Here is a 22699-nt window from a genome sequence, read left to right on the forward strand (position 1 = left end):
GCTCTACTCCGAGGAGCTTGCAAGCCAAATACAGGATGGGGACGCAGACACGGCAGCAGGCTGGGAGAGCAGGGCAGCGTTCTCCATCCTTGGGGTGGGGAGCAAAAAGCCAACTGAAGACTGATTTTTGTAGGAAGCCTATGCCAATATTATTTTTTTTAACAGGGCTAAAGCAAATCTAAACCTCTGGCACTTGCCAGCATCCTAACATGTCTTACGAGGAGAAGCAAAAAAGATACGGCTGCAGCCTCCGTGGAGCTGACACAGAGCCAGTAAAATTACTGAGGGTTCCCCACTCGTGCTTCCCACCTTGCTTTTTCCGTGTGGGGATCCCAACCATCGCACCAGAGGAAATAGTCTTGCATGGAAGACGGAGCATCTGAAGGCCGTGTAGTACAGCAGGTTTTGGCCCTGTTGGTGCGGCTCGCGTACCTCGTTCGTTAGCCATGTATCCTGATCCCATCTAACCACTCCTCGGTGTGTGGTGGGTCTGGCCAGCAGCAGCCTGGCAGCTTCAGTACAGGACAGGGGAAGAGGGTGATGTAGACTAACGACTGGCTTTCACACACATGCTACAGCACAAGTAAATTCGAGAGTAATGATGAGTAAGACCATGGGTTTGTCTGCCGGATCCCCTGGGAGCATAGGCTGGCTCTAAATGAGCTTAGAGACGTAGTCAAGGTTGAAGAAGATACCAGAGCTGGGATGCCTGGGAATAGTCATCTCTGTAAAATCTGTGATGGGGGGTGGGGATCGGGTATACTTAAATGTACAAATCATTTTTTGTCCCAAAGACATAACAACCACAGTCTTCAACGGAGGCACTCCAACCTGCCCATAAGAGCAAACTACTTATACCATAATGTTTCCTCCCTTAGGATCCCACTGCTCACACAATTGATCTATTCAGGCTTCATTCACTCTCAAAGCAAAAAAAAACCCCAACAATATATTACTTACCAATAAAACAAGCCACATACCGCTACAGCTGCAGGACGGGACTAAAGACCAGGACTGTAATAGGCATGAGGAATAAAGGCTTTTCATTGAAACCACCAGGTTTTGTTCAGTCTTGAGACGAGAGGGCAAACGGGGCATCGTACCGTGGCCTTCAGCTGTCCGATGGAGGGCACAGAGAAGATGGGGTCAGATTTGTCTCGGAGAACAGTGACAGGACAAGAGGCAACAGACACAAGGTGAAGCATTAGAAATTCCAGTTAGCCGCAAGGGAAAACGCTTTTCACCGTGAAGGTGGTCAGGCACAGGAACAGGCTGCCCGCAGAGGCTATGGCTCTCCGTCCCGAGCTCACTGGACACTGTCCTCCGCAGCCTGGTCTAACAGGACCAGCTCTGAGCAGGGGCTGGCCCAGATGACCTCCGGAGATCCCTTCCAACCTGAATTACCCTGCGATTCTTTGAATACTACCTGCCACTTGCTATGGCAATCACCCTGAGAAATATCATTACACTGTACATTTTATTTATTTTTCAAAAAAAAAAAAAAATCTAACTATAAATCTCAGTGCAGGAAACACAAGCTTATGCTACAGCAACAGTGTTATCACACACCACCGGCAACCAGCACCATGTGCAATCACATCATATATGGCCATATAGGTTAAGGCTGTTTCTGCTGATAGCAGACAGGAGCAAGAATCTGCAAACCATTTTCCAGAGAAGTAGTTGTCACCACACAGTCACCACACCAGACCAAACAGGTACAGTGGAGGGACACAGGACGTAGCAGGGATGCATCAGATTGTGAGCAGAAGACTTTTCTCCTTCATCTTTGATGACGATTCTTTCATCTTTGTCGGGTTTGGTGCCCTGGGGAAGCTGGCTCCCCCAACACTGCTCCCAGCACCCCAGGTGGGACTCATTTCGGTGAAGCTGGGCTTTTCTGCTAGGTCAAGAACCTAAGTAAGATCTCTAGATTCCCTCTGTGGTCTAAGGTGGGAGAGGCACATTCAGAAGACAATCCATCCCATTAACTGTAGTCTCCTCTCTTAGAACAACATTCATTTGACTGACTTTAAAGTATGGCAATAGGGACTGAGACGAATCACGACCTAGAGGTGCCCACTCCTTCCCCTTGGCCAGGACAAGGTGTAAACCACAAGCTGAGGGGTGAGCGTTGCCTTTGCAGATCTTTAAGGTGGTGGGGATTGGCCTCAGCCCAAGGGATGCCACGTCGGGGATGCCGCCTTCTCCTGTGGCCCCTTGAGCGGCCAGGGCAGGGGACAGAAAGAGTTCTGCTTCAGCTGAACGGCTGCTCCTTGGGGTTCCCAAGGCTCAGCGCAAGGAAGGAGACTGAACATCTTTTTCGGGCATTTCTTGGGCTTTCGTGTTCCCCAACAGAGATTATGGTTTTCCTAGAGGTGGGCAGGCAGGAGCAGAGAGGAGAAAAATAACTCCTTCGTGGTCACCAGTGGCGCAGGGGACAGAGCTGGGAAGAGAAAGACGTTATCATTCTCCTGCTCCAGCCTCTAACAGCTGCCAGCTTATGTTCAAATGATGGGGGCTGCAGACACACTTCAGACCTCTGCTTCTGAGACGAGTTCACCTGCAGGCCAGTTCTTATATCCTTGTAACAGCACCTATCTCAGAGTCTCTTTCTGAGCTTGCTTTAACACTGCTTTCCTGCCCAGCACCCTTCAGTTCATCCATTCTCTTGCCGCCACGTTGTCTTTTGGGGCAAGCGGGGAGATAGCGAAACCAAGAGACAGCGCCGTGTTTGGTACCTATGCCAAACGGAAGATCATAGACTTTGGAAACGAGCTGAGAGTTGTCCGCCTCTCCCCTGTGGCTATGCTTCCATGCCAGGAGCCCCCGCTCCTCCTGTGTTCCTGCAACAGCAAAAACGAGATCCTTGTGTTTAAAACAGGGGGTGTTCCAGGCGCAGGATTGCCTTGTGAGCCTCACGCCCACTTCTCAGATCCCAGCAGACCCAGCACGACATACAGATCCCTTGCACTTAAACCCTCCTGGCTCCGAAGCTCTTTACAAAAATTCACTAATGAGCTTCTAGACAATGCCCATCTTCCTGCAACAGCTTCCACATAAGCAGTCTTCTCCACTGCTTTCCATGGGAATCAAGTATACCAAAACAGGTTGCCACAAGCCATGGGGGATCCAAGAACTGTTCAAAGAGGGGGTTCATACAGTCCTAAGAAAGCAAGGCTGGATGTTAACTGCCCAGATACTGCGGAGTGGGGCAATAAGGTTTAGCTCGCAATTACTAGTCAGTCACAGGCATTTACCCTAGCCAAGGAATTGCTAAGTGCCTGTAATTGTTGCAGCAGCTGCGTCCCTCTTGGGAAAAGGAGTAAGCACACCTGTAAATTCTGCCCAGAGGAGCTGAAGATCAAGGGCTACAAGAAAATTAATGAGCCAAAAGGAGATTGGCTTTCCAAGAAGCCCGAGACGGTCAAAGAATCTGGTTAACAGAGTGTCCTTCCTGCTCTTTCTATGTAGCAGAAAAGAGGGTTTCCTCTCCCATTCTTATGCCATCCCTCCCCAGGCTCGATGAAAATCAGAGGCTCTTTGCTGGCTGGGAGGGCCAGCTGCAGGTGCTATATCCCATCTTTGGTCACCAGCCTTTCCTACTGTTTTCCACTGCTGTGGCACCAGTTCAGCCCCAGTTTTAGCAGCTCTCACAAGGAGGCACGCCTTGGCTCTTCCATTCTTGTAGTTGCCTTTCTCTCTCCTTTCAACCAGCAACATGGGTCTAGGCTGGCATTTTCCCTAAAAGACATTTTTCCCAAATAAACATTTTCCTCAGACTGGGTCGTTCCTGAAAAATGAGTTAGTTCTTGATAAGCTGCTGTTTTCCAGCCAGAGACCATTTCAGTGATGGATCGGTCTCCGGTTCCTCACCCCTCTCTGGGAAGAGCTCAGTGACATGGTGTTTCATGGTTGCTAGCACAACTCCTGCCCACAGAGCAGCAGTCATGAAGACAAAAAATACTAGGAAACAAACCTTAGGGCAAGCACAAACTAGTAGCTTAGCTCATTTCAGCAAATCCTACCTGGAATGGTGTTATCAAGGATAAACCCCAGGAGTCCGCCCACAAACATGCCAGTGGTGAGAAGCACCTGGATCACCTGGTCCAGCTGGATGATTCCTAGCAGAAAAATAAAGCTTTGGATAGTGGTGCAGGGAGACGCATGTTTGACCAGCAACATACCCTGCGCCAAGAGGCTGCAAGCTGCACGCTTGTTTAAACAAGACTTGCGAATCCCAAAGCAGAGCTTAAAGATTTGGCAATGCAAGGGAGATTGATCTCTCTGCCAGTTTCAGACCTACAGTTTTATTCTGCATAATTATTCACTGACCCAGCTGCTGGTGGGCAGGAGATGACTCATAAATACATTAAGAGCCTATTAACAGTGCAGACCACAGCACTGCCCCAGAAAAAACCGCCTTCTGCTCCAAACATGTTCTGCACCTCCACGACATAACACCAAGCAGTTCCCCATGAAAGCAGGAGTTTCAGTTCCCAAAGAAATACTGGTATATTTAGCATGGGATTTCACCACAAGTTAATCAGGTGTGATGTTCCTCCATGAGGGCTGAGACAGGAGCAAAGCTCAGTGGCACTGAGCATCTGATAGATCGTCTATAGCGTGTGTGACTTGTGGGCCCAGGTCTTTCAACAGCCCACCCAGCATGCCATATATACCTTAAGAGAGGACACTACGGCCTCTGTGAGGAACGCATTAGTCACACAAAACACGATGAAGGGGGAACTGTTGGAGGACAGGAAATTTCAATAACGTGAACTTGGTGGAATTTAGTAGAGGAGTCTGCTCTTGCATTTCAGTAGCACAAAGTTTTATTGTGTATGAGCGGCTAAGAAAGCCTCGTTCATTGAGATCTTGATCAGGATTCAGCCCTGGAGTATTCTCTTGCCCCAACCCAGGAACATGTCCCAGGGAAGGGCTCTGCAAGCCTTAGCCCAGCAGGAGTCTGGCGAGGTGCAGTCACTGATCAAGAGCAGAGATTTCCACGCCAGAGCTGTGCATCAGAGCAAAGAGCAAGAACAGCCCTCCCAGAAAGAAACAGGCAACATGCAAAGCACAGGTTTCAGGGTTTTATCAGAAAAACCTGCATTTTAAAAGATTTCTTTGGATCAGCCTTTTTTTCAGTTTTATGCTACAGAAAATGTGTCTGATGTCGCTTCTTACCTGTTTCCAGCAGTGTACTATTTTTGCTTGCCCAGTTGGGAACCGTGAGGCCAGCAAATACAGAAAATCCAAAGATAAAGATATTTCTGGAGGAGTTCATATCTGTGTACTGCACAGAGAAATTGTATACGTTATGTTTGGAATCACCCGGATCTGCGGATTATTGGTGTGTTCATGAGACGCGCTCAGATGTAAACACTGCACGCAGGAGTGGACCCGGGCAGCAGCCCTGGTGCTGCTGGGGCATTAGCGATCCTCCTGCCCCGACCAGGGAGCCCTCTGTGATTTAATCCCTCTGGGTACGTCCCCTCATCTCCGCCCGAGGGACTGCCAACGCACGGGTTTGCATCTGCTGCAGCGCGGTTACGCCTGACTCAGCCTGGTGAGAACCTGGCTGGAAACCAAAGTCCCCTTCCCTGGGGATGAACCGGCGCTCGCGCAGCTGTTACCTGCAAATTGGAAATCCCCACTGCCGTGATCACTCCGAACATCACGAGGAACATGCCTCCGATCACGGGGCCGGGTATGCTGGCAAGCATCGCCCCGACTTTCCCGAAGATGCCGCCCAGGAGCATGGCGCAGGCGCCGGCAACGATCACCGTTCGACTCCCTACCTGGGGCAAGAGGAAGAGGAGGCAGTCGCGCACGAACCGGCGCGGAGAGGCAGGGGACGGCGGGCTCCGGCGCCAGCCTGCCGGCAGGGGCTGCGCCTCTGGCCGAAGCGCTCGATGGCACGTTCGGCCACAGGTTCGGGTGCAGCCGCCGGCGAGCTGGGACGCTGGCGCTGCGTGGGAAGCATCAGTATTTGCACACTAGTAAATATTCATCACGAAAGGCGCTCCGAGAGCAATCATGGATCCACACCTATTTACTTGGTGTTATCCTCTCTCCTACTGCCGTCAGGACTTTAACGGTTTGCTGTTCAACAAAAAATGTATTATTAAGAGCACAGTAATCCCCCCCCCACAGCTTTGCTCTCGCTCCAGCCTAGAAATATCTTGGCATATCCACAGGCTGGCACTGCAAGCACCCAGTCAATTCACTGGACGACCCTTCCATCAGGGTTTGGATTGCCATCCTAAAATGGCTTTCAATGAGGTGTCCCACACCAATCCCTCCATTCCCTGGAGACCAAGATTTGGGAGACCAGAGTTGGCTGGTTGCTCCACTCCCAAGCTCTGGGATCTGATATATCCTTTCCATGGTCAACAAGTGGCTAATAAGAAGCAGAGAAGTCTCTTGGTCTGTCCCTATCTCTCATCACCCATCTAGCTTCAGCAAAACCACTTTTTTCTCATTTTTTTCCCCTAGGAAGAGCCAGGGTGGCCTTTTCTTGGTTGGACACTACAACAAAGACAGGACAAAGCACCAAGCCATGCCTTTCATCCAGATCTGTTAGAGCATGCGAATAGGAAAGAAAAAGAGTATCTGCCAAACAAAGGGATGAGAGAGACATTTACAGACTATGGAAACTAAAAAGAAAAGCAGCAATATTTATTAGACTTTGAATTCAAGATACGCCTTGCCACACCAAAACTTGGACAGCTTCAAGAATCATGCTAAGATTTACAACATTCGTGTCTTAGGCAAGGAAACTCTGTAATCCTCTGCAAACAATTTATAATTCAATTAAATATTTTAATCCCTCCCTTTAAATATCTGAAGAATGTCATATTTACAGGACAGGCTTTTTGTGAATGCTTTTACCAAAAACATTCCCAGTAACCAGTAGTTTCTCTTTTTAAGTATTTCTTAAACATGTCCCTTTAAAATACTTTAAGTCTTACTTGATTGTGAAAGATAAATGAAAAAGATTTGGTGAGGCATTTCAAAATAAAATCATGCACTGCCTTCAGGTGGGCTTTTTATATTCCTTGGCTTAAAACCTTGGCACACCATTACCATCAAAACTGTAATCCAATAAAAGCCAACAGATCTATTTGTTCCAGGATTAGAATGAAGATTCAGATTCTTAATTTGCCAAAATGTCGAATTACCCAGTTGACCTTAAAGGCAAATCCACTGATACCACAACTGTGAGCATATGCTGCTAAAGCCTCTAGTTTAGACTTTGTTTCAATTACGTCAGGGAAACAAGAAAACCAGTTCTCTTTCTTAAGGTCGAAGAAACTGCACAGTTCCCTACGATCTACATGGTGCCTCTGAGGTCTTTACCTCGCCTTAAAATCCTCCTCTTCTTTTCCTGGAAATGAGACCTTAGTACTGGCATGCTGGGCTTGATCAAGCAGCTTAAATATAGGTGCCTGGTGCCATTTAAGATGTTGCACCGTGGCAGCTTCCAGCAGCTTCTCCTTGCCTTACCTGCCAGCCCCTGGGGATATCTGAGATCTCCAAAGCAGCTTCAGGTGGTGCTGGACGCCCCTGCTTAAGCAGAGGAAACAAGTCCCTTGCATTTCTATTTGTTACGGAAAAATGTGTTTCCCATGTAAAAAACCAAAACAAAATCTGCCTTGTGCTCTCAGCATCCCCATCTATCCCAGCCGGAGTCTTTACGCTGATTTAAGGTTGACTGAGATGAGGCTGTATTTTCTGCTCCCTTAAGTGTGAACAAAGTGAGCAGAGGTGGGTTCTAAGGGAAACATCTCTCCTGAGTCGGCAAGGATGGCACGTCCATGTGAAGGACTTGGCGTACATGGGGCCAACACATCCTATTCTCTGATAATTGTGAGTCTGGGCACTTCTGCACTCTGCTACATCCCATAGGCACAACGTATGCAGCAAACTACATGTCAGGAAAGAATGGGCTGAGGAATGTGGTCAGTATGCACAGATTTCACAGTGACAAGGTACACGTGGCGACAGACTAAACTGGACTCCATGCAGACATCCAGACAGCCCTTGCTGCTGGAAGCAGCCACCTCGGTCAAACACTAACGCTTCAGTCTGTGAAAAACGGTTATTGTGAGTGAGGTTTATAAAATGCAGTGAAATAAGCAATATTACAGAGTGGGAGCCATAAGCCAAATTCTGCACCTACTTACTGACTCACAGCTCTGCTGACATGACATTGCTTATTTGACAATGATTTTAAAATGTTCTCCAGTTGGCTGGCAGATGTACCCATCCCCCTGGCTGTAAAGCTTAGCGAAAATCTACCATTTGATTGTCAAGCTTATCTCTGGAAATTTCTTTCCTTCGTAAGAGCAGTAAGATATTGAAGGGATTCACAAAACTTTAGAGAGAGGTAAAAACATAAACCTTTGCCATCACATTTTATAATCCCAAAGAAACAGCCTACCTTTCACATGATCGCCATCCTTGGGTTATAAAAATTCTGGATTTGAAGCCCTATTAAATCTTTTCTTTTCCTTTGTTTTCTTTTCCTTTCTTTCCCTTTCTTTTCTTTCCTTTTCTTTCCCTTTCTTTTCTTTCCTTTTCTTTCCCTTTCTTTTCTTTCCTTTTCTCTTTTCTTCTCCTCTCCTCTATAAACATATTTAGGAAGACAGATAGACAGACAGAGAGACAGACAGGCGGATAGTCTTTGATAAAGTCAGTCCTTGGGAAGTTTCCAGGTGTAGCCCAGGTGTGACCCGCTCCCTCTGGTCTCACCTAAGCCACGTGCCGTTCCCACGCACAGACCACCGCCAGGACGCGTTTTGCCCCCCCCGTGCCTTGCAGAAGGTGGGCTAAGATCACATCCCAGGTCCCTCCACCGTACAAACACCCCCCCGGGGGGGGTGCCAGGGCACCGCAGCCCCCCGGCCGCGGCGAGGCTCACCTTGGTGATGCCCAGGGCCCCCACGTTCTCGCTGTACGACGTGGTGCCGTTCCCCGTCCCCCAAGCCCCGGCCAGGAGGCAGCCGATGCCTTCCACCCCGATCCCGCGGCTGATGGCGTGTTTCGGCGGCGGGGGGGCCCCGGACAGGCGGGCGCAGGCGTAGTAATCTCCCACGGACTCCAGCATGGAAGAAATCACCCCGGCTAAGATGCCGAATATCCCAGCCAGGCTGACGGTCGGCACTCCCCACTGGCCTGCAAGTAAAGAGCTCGGTTCGGGCCGGCGGGGCACGTTTGCCCCGAAATCGATGGCGGGCTGGGGCGCAGAGGACAGCGGGGATGTTTGCAGGTGTTTGCCTGATTTTTGGCATAAGCGGAGGCGCAAGCCGGAGCGGGGAGCAGCACGGCGGGATGGGGAAAAGCGGGGGGGGGTGTGTGGCGGTACCTGGGTAAGGCAGCCGAAACCAGGGAGCCTGGGACAAAACGTCCCCACGGGTGTCCGTCCGGGCCAGGTGGCCGTAGATGGAGGGGTCCGCGGGGAGGACGTCGGTCACCGTCAGCACGTAGCAGAGCAGCCAGCTCAGGGAGAGCCCCAGCAGCACCTGCCCATCACACGCAGCAGTGGGGTCCCATTAGGGTACGGCCGCGTCTCCGGCACAGTTCGGGGGGGACAAAGTGTCTTCTCCACCCGACCCTTTCCCCGGCACGTGGAATGGAGGCAGAGGGTCCTGGTGGCCCTCCCTCCTTCCCTCCCTCCCCACGGTCAGGGCTGTGGGGACCTTCTCCCCCTCTGCCCCCTCACCACGCAGGCTGGCCTGGGAAGCGCTAATTCGGCTGGACAGGAGCGGAAAGAGCCCAGGCAGCCCGGGGAGGGTGAGGAGAATCCCTCTGCCACGATCGCCGGGTCTCCAAAAACCCCAACCTACCGGGAAGATCTGGAAGAGGTAGACCGGAGAGAGGTGGCACTTCTTGCCTCTCTGGTAAGACGGCAGCGGCACAGAGACATCCTTCAGGTACTGAGAGAACAGAACTATAAAAGAAATAGTCCTAGGAGGAGGGAAAACCAGACCGTGAGACAAAGCGGATGCCCAGCTGCCCACCTGTCCCCACATTAACTGAAGACCTGCTACCCACGGACCCAGGACTCCAGAGGACCCCAAAAACAGGCTCTCAGCACCGGAGGGTGGCTCCCCACCCCACCAAGCCTGCGGTGGAACAAGCTTTCCATCATACTCCACCCATCGCTCCTCTGCATTTGCGAGCATTTTTTCCCCCCCTTTTGTTTCAAGACTGATCCCCCAGACAGTGCATCAGTGAGTACGACACAGTTGCAGGAAACTTAAAAAATGACACTTGAGTAAAAGAAAGACCTGAGAAATGTGCAAGGTCCAGGCAGGCTATGTAGGAATCTGTCCCTGAATCTCTGTGTAATTCAGAAACACTGGAAACACAGGATTTATTGGTTTCCTGATTTCAGGTTTACCGATGCTGCGCCGCAAGTGGCAAAAAGCTCCTAAATGGCACAGAGTAAAAGAAAGAGGATTTGATTCGGCTGTGCGAGTGCCTGTTTTGAAAGAAAAAAAAGCCACGGTGGGACTGCGGGGCTGCACAGCGGAGGGGTCCCCCAAGGCAGGGGTGCTCACGTGTGGCCCCGGCAGCACCGGGGGCTCGTTCTGGTGGCAGCGACCATGAGGCGCAGCTCCTCTCCCATCCCTCGTGCAGGATGCGTCCCCTGGGAACGGCAGCACAGCCGGGTGCGCTCACAGCAAGACCTGTCTGCCCGCCGTGCGTGTGTCCCCCCAGAACGGGCAACCAGATGAAGGTGGAGGGAGCACAGACTGGGCAGCCCACCTTGATTGCTGAGCTGGTAGAAGACCTTGGACATTTTCCTCCCGGGTTAACCAGGCCTCTGAAGGGCTCCTTTTTTTTATAACAGGTCTAAATTGTGAGTGAATTCATCCAGATAGGATTTGGTGAGAAATGGATTGCACCAGCTGAAGTGCACTGACAGGGCAGGGAAAACTGGTAGTTTTCCACGCGTGAAAAGGTGACGAGCTGTAGGTGCAATATTCGCGGGCAGGCAGAACACCAGCGGCGCAAAGGAAGCGCTGACCTCGCCTCGCCGCAAAGACACACCACGACACACAGCCGAAGGTTATCTATCGGTCACAATTCAAAGCACCGAATGACGGGAGGCAGAAAGTCTGAGGAGGAGCTGGTTTCCATTTCCAAAGCTACAGAGCCCAGACAGACTGCGTCAGTGCACATTTTGTGCGTTTGCACTAACAAAGGTGCTCACAGCCTTATGAATCACCGCAGAGCCGTCGTCTATCTCGGGTAGGTGTCACTGCTTGTTATTCAGGTTGCCTGACACATTCAATTACAAATGCTATTTTCAGCTGCTTATAATTCTGCCTAACTTTACCCATTCAGGATGAAAATTTCCATGGAAAACGTCTGCCTCAGGGCAAGTATTTCTGGAAAAATATATCCCAAACCTATTTCAAAGTGTGATGTTCAGGAAATAGACCTAGTACCTAGCCTGTCTTAAGAGGTCATTTTGCCTTGAGCAGTAGCAGGGTCTGCTTACGACCTGGAGGAGAAATCTGACATTTAGTAGAACTTTTTCTCTGGAGTAAAGGATACTGCTCTTTCTCACAAAAATCTGCTCAGGTATGCTGTCTGTAACAATGATCATTCATCCCAGGTCCCAAGCAGACAGGGGAAACATCTCAGGCTTTAGCATTTGCAGCCCATAAAGATTCTGAGTCTTCTGAGTACGTCCCAGCCTTGCCCAGCAATGAACTGTGTATGGACCATCACCAGGGAGCGAGTGAGCACGCACTAGACCAGTTTCTTGAGGCAACAGTGGGTATCGCCCATCATGGGGGCTCTGGGATGTGGTGGGGCTGAACAGAAGGGCTGAGACCACATGGCTCATGTCTTCCACCTTCTTCATCACCGCTCTCCCTCTTTCCCTGATGACACTCGTAGAGCATGGAGAAGGCAGCAAAAGAGGACACAACTGAGATGGCTCAGAGCACAACGATCAGGTTGGGGCCAAGGTGTCTGAGTCAGGAAGGAAAGGACTGGGATTAGTACGGGTAGAAGATGGGGCAGAAATGAACCAGACAGAAAGGGTGACCCGGGTTGAGAGTAGGGGCACAGGCTGGAGGACTTGGACCCTGTTAATGGAGCAGCACAGTTGGACAAAGAAGTCAACCGAGAGTCTGAGGTTAGGAGCCAGTGGCTGGAGAAGGGAGGCAGAAAAAGGAGGTAGTCCAGACAAGGATATACAGTTTGCAGGGAAAATTCAGACTGGCTAAGCAAAGGGGATAGAACAAATCACCAGAGCTGGAGAACAGGACAACAAGCCAGAGATGTGGTGGGAGAAACAACGGTGAAAGGAAAGGTGGGTCGCAGGCAGGATTTGGAGTTGTATGGGACGCTGGTGGAAGAGACCAGTTAGGCGAGGAACTGGGGGTGGAGAAGAGAGGTGGCTTTTGGGGTCTGGGAGAGCAGGTGCAGGGAGGAGAAGAGAATGAGAGAGCAGTGGACTGGAGCACGTCCCCACAGCGGCGCGCTGCCTTCCCGGGGCTGCAGTCAAGCCCGGCCCCTGAGTCTCCAAAGGCAGCTCGGAAAGCACTAGCAAACTGATGGGAGCCCATAGAGAGGGTAGCAACCTACTCCTGCTGCATGTTATCCCAAGCTGAAGTCTGCATTAGGGATCTGAAGGTGCCAAATCTGCAGGGGAACCACACAGTGGCATCTCTACTTTTTTAATTCATTTCTGAAATACCAAGGAAATTCTGCCACCAAGCACACTCGTACGCTCATGCACAAGGGCACTCACACCGATGTGCCTGAAAGAGCACTCAGTGCTGCAAAGCCACATGCACAGACATTTCCAGAGCCCCCCAGGCCCTCTGTGGAGATAACAACTCCTCTTCATCATGTGAAAACAACACATAAAGTACCAGCTATTTTAACTCAAGGAATACCTAACTCTGAGTGCCCAACATTGTCATTTTAGGAATGTCTTTTTACCTTAAATAGTGGGTGTGTAAGACAGTGTACGCACACAACTGTGATGGAGATTGCCCCCAGGAACAGCACATGGGAAAGATATTTCTCTGCTGACCCATGAATTTTGGATTTTCACAAAAATCAGATTTTTTTAACTCATTTTTGGGGTTTTGCTTTGTTGCTGAGGGCTCTAACCTCCTGGGGGTGGGGCAACTATGCCACATTGCTGCCTTGCACAAGCCTGCCGCACATTAGCGCTCAACAAATAAGCCTCAAACCCAGGGGAACCCTGCTACAGACTGCAACACTTAGTTTCGTATTAGAGGTAGGCGGTTTCAGCTTTCCCACGGGGAAGGGAGACTTACATGAATGCTATGCCCCAGTGCTGCCCAGCCTCGTCCCCAGCCGAGTCAAAGAGAGGTAGCGCAACCAAGGTGATGGTGGGGGCAATTGTCAGGGGGCCGATGAACCTCATCAGAAATCCGATCAGGCCAGAAAATCCAACCAAGATTTGAAAGCAGGAAGCTACAATGATAGCTCCTTGCACCTAGAAAAACGGAGGAAGAGAGCAGAGGTTGAAGGGAGCTCCAGGCGTTGAGCCTTTCCTTCGTACGTCGGTGCAAATCCAGTGTCAGAGCCAGGCTCAGCCTCCAGTGACAGACCGGCACGGGGGCCTCCCGCTGACTACAGCGGAGCCTGGCTGAGCATTCCATGTGGGGAAGGACCATCAAGGGACCAGCGCACCAATTCCCCCCTTGGCTGATGGAGTTAGACCTCATTTTGTTCCAGAGACCCCTTCCTCCCCGTCCTCTTGGGCCACCCAAGCACGCATCAGCTTCCCTGCGCTCTCTCCTCCTGCTCCCCCAAAACGCATGGGAAAAGCTTTTGCTCCGAAAACGGGAGCAGGGCCATGGTCTCTACTCATCTCCCATCTGGGAAGGGCTTGGGGCACTTCGGCACACTGGTAGGGCAGGTGGGTCATTACCGCCTCTGTTTTTTTCTGAATATTGGTCTCCCTCCGGGGACACATTTATCACCCTGAACTTTCCTGTGTTGGACAATCACTGCTGAGTAGCCAGCAATTACATCCTGAAATGCCATTTACTGCTCATGTCAGCTCCAGGCAGGTGAGGCTGCTCTCTGCCTTCACAGGTTTGGTGATAAATCCAGGCTGGGTCCTCTGTGGTGCTGAGCACCTTCCCTTCCCTGGCTTCACAGGGGATAGAAACACGAGGGCCGGGGTTTCTCCCAGCCTGAAGGGAGAAGGCAGCAGTGCCCTTGTGATAGATTTACATCTACCAGTAGGGAGGGCAGCCTGTGCTGCACAGCAAATCCTTCGTGAGCTCGCAGCGCTTCCCAAGTGCTTTGCAAAGCACCCCAACGATCGGATGGACAGAGGCAAATTTAGCCACTTACTCTGATGAGGCAATAGATGTAGAACAAGACAGTGAGATCCCTGACCTCTCCTCCTCTCTTTTGACTACCTAAGAATGCACTTTTCCTTAATATTTACAGTAAGTTTTGCCCTCACATTTCTTCTTGCTAGGTTTCCAGTGCTTAGACAGGGTCCCTTCCTTGGAAACATCTTCCCTCCCTTCCTTCCTCAAGGCTACGCATGCTTCATGGAGAAGGAATCTGGCTGGACCAGTGGAGACTTGGCAGGGACCATAAATCACCCAAGGTCTGCGTGTCCCCCGTTCAGCAGCAGTGAAGCACCTGCTTTTTTGGCAGAGAATAGATGCTTAGGAAGCTGCAACGGGGTGAGGGCCAAGGTCCGTTGGGGATGGAGGGTTCTCCAGCAACGATGGCCCTGCCACGGTCAGGCGCTCTTCTGAAAGCAAACAGCCCTGATACAGAGCAGGTGCCGCTGAAAATGTAATATACCTCCCGCATCCGCGTCTGCCAGACTTCGATGAACTCTGGTGAAGAGGCATTCACCAGGGTGGCGTTCTGTGTCCAGGCAGGGCACTTCCACTTGGGGAGAGACAGCATGGCCAGGGTGGGGGTCAGGAACGCAAAAGTCCCTCCTTGAATAATAGGCAACCTGGAAGGAGAGCAGGGGGAAAAGATGATGAGTGGGAATGCTAGAAACCCAGCTCCATAGGGGTGAGAGAAAGGAAAGCAAAATAAATTTAAAAATCAGTCTGCCCATGGCCTCTGGCGGTATCTCTTGAAATGTTCTGGCAGGTCTCCAGCACTGACCACGGGTGGGAATTGCTGCCCATTGCCCTCAAGAGCAACGACCTGGGGCGGGAAGAGCTCAGGTTCAAACACCAGCCGTGGAGGGACACATCGGTGCTGCAGTCAAACTCTGCTGCCCCACGTTAAGGAAAAAGCAGTCCTCTTAAGGCATGGTGAGACAACGGAGCTGCACAGAGTAAAACAACAACCAAAGGAAAAAGCTGGAGGAGGGGAGAAGACCAAGGAAGAAGGATGGTGAGACTCTGAAGAAAAGCTCAGCATCAACCCAGGCCCAAATCTCGCCAATATCCAGTTGCTGCCTCTGTCCCTTTCAGCTGCCTCGGTTTTCTTCACAACCTGCTGGTGAACACAAGGACGTGCACTGGCTGCTCCCCACGTCACAACCATCCTCGGACTGAAGGCAGTGGAAAACGGGACTTGGCTTTTAGTACACCAGGTTTTAAAGCTAATTCCTCTGCCCTGTTTCCACGGACACTGAAAAGGAGACCTGCGTGGATGGGTCCGAGACCATGGCTCTCCCCCCACGCCGTGTGTCTCCTGGCTTAGAGGAACCCTCACTCTGGAGAGCCTCATATATAGCAAGGAGCTCGCACCTCCAGAGATGCTCAGCACCGGCTTCGTACAGAGCTTTGTACAGCGGAGCCGGTGCTCCCGGGAGCTCCGCCAGCCTCTTCTCTGTCCACCCATGGAGAAACGGAGACAGAGACCTCAAAGTCCTGACTGGCTCTTCAAAGCCCCGCAGGCATTAAGCCCCCACCGCAGTGCAAGTCGTTTTGGCCGTTCCTCTTGAAAAACCCAAAGCTGCCCGAGGGCACGGGATGGCACAGCAGCTCTGAACCAGCCGAGGAAGAACTCCGAGGTGCCTCCGGTTCCTCCATTTAGGAAGCTGCCCCCAAAGCAACCTCTCCTTGCGCCAGGAGCTCTCGTGCTGCCTGCTCAGAAAAGCAGCGGGGCAATGAGCCGGGCGAGTGCTTTTGTAGGGCACGGATTTCCCTGAACCAGAGGCATTTCCACCATTCTCTGGAAAGCACTGAAAAATAAGAGACGGCATAGCTGTATCAGCACCACGTCTCTGTCACCTAAAACAAATATTTATACCACTGCAATTACTCATGCCATGCACAACCAAAGCACTGTCAAAGCTTTGCCAGTAAGTTATATTTGAATATCAGTCATCCGTGGAGTCACTTATTTACGGCACTCGGCCAAATATGTTGCAGCCTTCAAAGGATTTTGCTGGGCAAGGCAAAAAGCAAACAATAAGAAACAGAGAAGGCCCAGTGCCACCACTGTTGAATTAACAATAGATTTATAGCTCCCGCTGCATTGGCCCTCGAGCTATTTCACAGCCAGTGCTGGCACGGGTGGGCTTAGGGCAAACAGGGGTGCTGAGGCGATGCATACGGGGTACGCTGAGCTCTTTCCAGTGGGGTTTGCAAGAGGGGAAGCTGCAGGTTTAGGGAAGGAAATGTCACACTCTGATCATCACTACACGGTGTCCAAGCATCTGCTAGGAAGAGCTCACCGTAATGGCAAGCGACCTGTCTCTCCCCGCAGGACCCTCTTGGACAGTGTCTCCAGTGACTGTCTGGGACCCGTCGCTGCTTTTTCACGCTGTGTAAGGTGACTGAGCTGCAGGTTGCAGTGGGTCGGGGTTTTCTCTTGGCTGTTGCATCTGGAGGGCTGCTTCTGAGCTGCACTCGCGCTCGGTGGGAACCTCCCCAGCTTCACGGCCAGTTCCCATCCGTTCGTTCATGTGCCGACACTGTCTTTTAGCCAAAATGGTTTCTCCTGCCTGATGCCCCCCTGCTTCTCTCCCAGACCAGCTGCAGGCTGCAGCCGTACCCCTCTGAGCTGCCCCTTTGCCACGCTGACCAGGCCAGCCTCTGGAAGACAGACGGTCTGCCTTCCCCACGCCACGTGAACAGATCACCTCCATACCTCTTCTCCTCTGAATTAGTCTTTCTCAAATACAGACACCGGGAACCATGCAGAGTGCTTAGCTGAGGGCCCCCCAGGCCTTGGAGAGTGGCACGGATGTTTTCCAGGAAAAAGCATCCCTTCCAACTCGTTATTTACCACTTTTCTGGCTGTCTTGCTGGTGACTTATGGCTATCAACTACTACAGGGTTTTAGAAAACAGTAAAAGGAGAAAAAAAAAAAATAAAATCTGCTTCCAACTGTCTCCTCAGGCTTGGTTTGCCTCCGGCCACACGGCAGGCTGAGTCCCACCTTCCCTGCAGGAATGTTCTCCCGCCTTACAGCTGGGGCCAGCAACAAGGCAATTGCATCCTCAGCACAGCAAAAGCCATTCAAGCTTATCTTATGGGAAGAACTCCTTACCACTTAACTTGAGCTCTTGTTCCTCATTTAGCTATTCAGCCGCGGGAGGGGCTCCCTGCTACTCTTTCATCCTCAGCTAACAGCGAGCCGGGACGTCACAGCTCTCAGGTATTCACCGAGGCGTTTCGGGGGCTGCCTGGGAGGACCCCAGCCTGAATCGCACCAGCAGCCACAGCCGCGCTCAAGCACCCCAGCCTGAATTTCACCAAACTGAGAAGAACCAGATTCTGTCTTTTTTGTGGCCGGGGTGTCCCCCCCACCTCCACTAATCCTGTTGTAATGTAGGAGAAGGGGAGCACCCTCTGGGGAGAGGTTTGCCTGCAGCCATTTCCTAAGACAGAGATGGAAAAGTTGCACTGGGGAAAGAAACAGGAGAAGTAAAAACATTTTGTGGAGCTGGCAGTTGACCAGTGATTTGATGGTAGAAGAGTTTTAACCAGGTCCCTCAGATTCAGAAGCCAAAGAATGTGTGATTTTTGCCTTTGAGGCAAGAAACACAAGTTCCCACCATATTGGAGGTAAAAACAGCCTGTGGAAAGAGAGGAGCAGCCCCAGTGTTATAACAAGGGGAATAAAAGAAATTTTGCAAGGCTAGCAAAGACACAGGGTCTTTGTGGCAAGGGGGAGTGCTTGCAGTCATGTCTCTTATTAAGTATTTCATTTTCTGGGTAGTGAATGGCAACTCCATGCTCATCTCCTCACCACCAGCTCTTCAACAGCTCAGCAGCAAAGAGGATTTACCTTGCTTACATTCAGATTGTGCCACAAATCCCTGAACATGGGAAGCGGCATCGCTTAACAGGACGTGCTGCAGAGCTCCTCCCTGAGTCCCGAAACGGTGGCAGGTGGGCTTCAATTTCTCCCAGTTAGCCCCAGCCCTAGAGTTTCCTACAGGATCTGTGCTCCCTTGATCCCAGGTCCAGATCAGAAGGGTCCTGCCTCAGCTGGAGGATCCCTGGGATAAGGAGCAAGCAGATACTGTTTAATGCATGTTTCAACACTTTATTATTTTGCAGGACACACTCCTTAGTAGCCAAACCAAAGGTGCATCAAGTACCAGGAGGAGATGCAAAAGCGAGAACAGCGAGGTAGCCCTACACAGCTATCACGTACAGCTATTTCAGGGTGCTTTGGCACGTGCCCCGACTGCCGAAGGGCAGCAAACGTCCCTCGCTGACAGACGAACTCTACAGCAGACTGGTGGCCGAGCATGTACTAATTGCATCTACAAACTGTTTTGTCACGTGTCCCGTTTCTTGCATTTGGCCTACCTGACCCCGAAGAAGACTTGCAGGAGGGTGCAAATCCCTGAGACAAAGAAGATGGTGCTGATCAGGTGGCTCTGGGTGAGGAGGTCGTGCTGGAGGCAAAGCTCTTTGGAGAGGATCAGCGGGACGGCTACGAGACCTCCCATGGCTGTCAGGAAATGCTAGGAGCCACAGAGAAAGACTGGGTGAAGAAGGACACCGAGCTGGCTGTATATTATTACCACGTTGTTGAGGGAAATCTAAAAGTAACTCACAAGTGTTTGGGTGATACTAGCATTACCCATTCTTCTTTTTTTGGCAGCTTTAATGCTCTGTTAGGGGCTGTTCCAAAGCACCTACAAGAACTGCAATGCAGCCCCCCAAACTTCTCCCACTTTCCATGCCCGAAGACCTTCTGTAGTGCTCTGGACTCCCCAGACCACTGTCAGACACAACCAGTTTACCCCCAGCACCTGCAGCCAAAGCTGTTGGGGCGACTCCTCCAGGAAGGTGGGGACATCCCAAGGTAAAGGGAGAGGGCGATCAGGCAAAATGAATGCCAGTGCTTCAGTCCATCTCATTTGCACCACAAAGGATAACATAAAAGGTTGGCAAATTGGGGCTACCCATTCTTTGCTATCAGTAGCTTTTCTTAAACAGTGCAATTATGGATAACAGTAAAAAATTCCAAAGAATGGAAAAATCAGGCATTGCATTTTTCAGAAGAGTCACAGACATATTTCTACAATACCTTCCATTAGTTACTAAATCTGAAAATAACTTTTCAAACTTATTTTTGCTTTAAATAATTAACCTTAGTTGTTAGTTCTCACCTCAGAGCACAGGACTGCAGTGGTGGAGCTGGTGGCATTCAGAAACTCACTGTGCTCATTAGAGGCACGTTTCATTAAAATTATGATGCAGGTGTGTTCAGAAAACCTTGGTTTAACACACTCTAAATTTGAGATGACTGTTTAAGGAAACAAAGTACAAACCGCCCACCAAGCTCCAAGCAGAGTCCTTCGTTACCTTAATGACTCTGAGGTCTCTCCTCCCTGAGGCTCTGTACCCAGCACGGCACTGGTGGCACTGGGTCATTTAACACGCCTGGCCACGGACACCGCCAAAGCGGCGTGGGCCCTTCTGCTTAGTTTTTATTGCCGTGGGAAGGCAGAAGTTCGGAAGCCCTTACGCGTTTGGCTGCCTTCAGCCGAGGCATCCAACCTGCTCGTATCACCTCTTTGGCCCCAGCCCCGGGACTCTGCCTCCCCATTTGCGCTTCGGGAGGCGCAGCGCAGCGGTGGGCACAAGGATAACCGTGGGTGCTCGGGGGGCGGTGGGAAGGACTCCAGTCATGGCCAGCGAAGGTAAAGCACTCCCAAAATCAGCTTTTGCCCCGCTTAACCAGCTGCAGAGCCATTAAACTTCCACCCACCCCCAGCCTCCACCTGGTGTCCCCCCCCCTCGTCGCACCTGAATGCCCAAAAGGATGCACAGGTACCAGGGGGGCACATCGGTGACGGTGTAGGCAAGCTTGCTGCCGCCGTGGCCGGTGCCTCTGCCTTTCCGTGGGTCCCGGGCAGCGCAATCCGGCGAGGAGCAGGAGCGGCTCCCGTCTTCACCCTGGACAACAGGGAAGAGCCTTCGTTAGCCACAGCCCGGCCCTGCAGGCAGCCAGCAGCCGCCTCTCTTGCGGCCACGCTCCACGTCCTGCGGGAACACCTCGTGTGTAGTTCTCAACGGGATAAAAAAGAAGAGCAAGGGGGGGGGAATTAAAACAGAGGTACAAACACCTGTGGAAAACTTCTGTATGCACGTGTGCGTCTAGACCAGAAGAAACATCAGAGGGTGTCTCAACCTCAAAGGGACATCTGGACAAAGCGCGTTAGTATCATTAATGTCCAGCTAAGGATGGAGAACTGCAACCAGAAGCAAGGAAGAGTGTGCAGTGGGTTAATCGGTGAAAGCTGCCTGTCCCCTGGTCTCTGTCCCTCCTGGCTGTCCCACCCAAACAGCGCTTTTGATAAAATATGCTAAAACAACTCCGCCACCGCTAATGACAGAGCAGAAGCATGTTTTAAATTTCACTTTCTTAAGCCTTCCTCTTTCCAATCTCCTGACGCTCACCCTTACAAACGTTCTGCCTCGATAAACACACCTGCCCTGTGTCTTACCAGAACGACTCGTTCCTACAGAGGAACAGGGCGAAACGCAGGGACACCCGTGGATGGGGCGTCCCAGCGTCCGTTTCAAAGGAGCCGATTCGGAGCAGGGCTACCGGGGTGCTGCCCCAGGTACGGGGAATGGCACCCGGAGGGACGCCCCAGGGTGGGGGCAGCACCGGGGACCTGGACACAGCCTGGGGACCTGGGGTCTCAGGGAGGTGGTGGGCTCTGAAGTAGCCCCCCAGGAAGGCTGGGATCCCCTCCCAGGCAGCGAGAAGCCCCGGGGCTCCCCAGGGAGCCGTACGCCTCGCAGAGTTTAGTTATACAAAGACGCGTTTTGCCAAGGAAAATAAAAATAATTGCTTTGCTTCAGTTGCCACAGCTTTTAAGCTAAGTAAATGCCCCCAGTTGTCCGCTCCTCCTTCCAACCCACCCCGACCCCTGTGCACACACGCGTGCACACACACACACACACGTGTGCGCACACACGCGTGCACACACACACACTCTGCCTGGGCAACACGCACCCCATGTGCACATACATCCCACGCACATCCTGCCTGCACGTATACGTCCCCCCCACCGAACACACATGCATGTGGTAGAGGGAGGCTGCCTGGAAAGCCACAACATTTTGAGCCAGATGCAAAAGGTAATTAAGATCCCAAACCATTTGTTTCATCGACCCTTCTCCAGCCAGCCAGTCCCCGGCACGCCAGCAGCGGAGGGCTTTCCTGGGCTGGGATGCCCTGCTCCGTCAAGCAGGGACAGAAACCTGCCGTCAGGAGAAGCTCAACCAGTTTGTCAGCAGCAAACTTTTTTTTTTTTTTTTTTTTTTTTAATCCTCCAAGTCCTGCTGGAACCTGAGGACACCGAAATGCCCAGCAAAGAGAGGTGCCTGCAGTAACACTCACAGCCTACCTACAATGGAGGCAAACAGCTAACGCTGCGGTCAGGGCATAAGGATGGAAAATTAATGTTATGTTCAGTTGTAAATTTTGCAGGTGTGGCAGATTAATCCTGAAGGACTTTTGTCATTTGCCTGAAACCTCCAGGTTTCCATTCTTGTGGCTGAGTCTCCAAAGTCCCATTTTAGATCACACTGTTGAAAATGTGCTATGTAATACCTTTTAAACGCAGTGTATTTATCCAGCCTAGGCAGGCTGGGAGCATTACAAATACTTCAAAATAGACAGGTGAAGTCAGAGTTAATTCAAACTGAACTCAGGCATGAACTTCAAGACCAAAAGGCATTCCTGAATAACTCCCTGGGGAGACGTTTTCATTTCAGAACAAGAGAGCCCAGATTAACAATTGTACAGCAAGGTACTTAAGACTGCCCATGCCCGGAGTTATTTGGGGACAGCTGCTCCCGAATAACACCACGGGTAGACGGATCCTAAGCTAGGCAGACAGCGGTAAGCTCCTTTCCTTGCCTTGCAACTTTTCCCATGTTAACCAGGAGGCATATTCCAACGGGGCAGAGCCTGTGCCAGCAACAGCCCCGCATGATCATCACATGAAACCTCCCCCAGGAGCTGGAGGGAGCGAGCGGGGCTCAGCGGGAGAAGGATGGAGCCGAGATAAGAGGACGAGACAGGACCAGAGGCAACGGGCTCAAGCTGAAACACGGGAGGTCCTGTCTCAACACCAGGAAACGCTTTTTCGCTGGGAGGCTGACAAGTACTGCGCAGGTTGCCCAGAGAGACTCCATCCTTAGAGAGATTAAAAAACTGTCCGGATGCAGTGCTGGGTGACCGGCTCTAGGTGACCCTGCTTAAAGTAGGGGGG

The 22699-nt window shown here is 51.4% G+C and overlaps 1 protein-coding gene across 1 annotated transcript in view; it reads right to left on the reverse strand.

Moving 5' to 3' along the window:
• Window positions 1–1363: 1363 nt before the first annotated feature.
• Window positions 1364–22699, reverse strand: part of LOC142044864 (solute carrier family 23 member 1-like) — a 39546-nt gene continuing 18210 nt past the window's right edge. The window contains exons 2-12 of the mRNA XM_075057804.1: window positions 20217–20366; window positions 18768–18925; window positions 14836–14995; window positions 13317–13498; window positions 9852–9972; window positions 9371–9527; window positions 8927–9180; window positions 5637–5801; window positions 5188–5296; window positions 4029–4124; window positions 1364–2846 (exon numbers count right to left, since the gene is read on the reverse strand). Of these exons, the coding sequence (XP_074913905.1) occupies window positions 2578–2846; window positions 4029–4124; window positions 5188–5296; window positions 5637–5801; window positions 8927–9180; window positions 9371–9527; window positions 9852–9972; window positions 13317–13498; window positions 14836–14995; window positions 18768–18910 (1656 nt within the window). The 5' untranslated portion in view covers window positions 18911–18925; window positions 20217–20366 and the 3' untranslated portion in view covers window positions 1364–2577. The remainder of the gene's footprint in view (window positions 2847–4028; window positions 4125–5187; window positions 5297–5636; window positions 5802–8926; window positions 9181–9370; window positions 9528–9851; window positions 9973–13316; window positions 13499–14835; window positions 14996–18767; window positions 18926–20216; window positions 20367–22699) is intronic.

This window comes from Buteo buteo, chromosome 26 (genome assembly GCF_964188355.1).
Source record: "Buteo buteo chromosome 26, bButBut1.hap1.1, whole genome shotgun sequence".
NCBI lineage: Eukaryota > Metazoa > Chordata > Aves > Accipitriformes > Accipitridae > Buteo > Buteo buteo.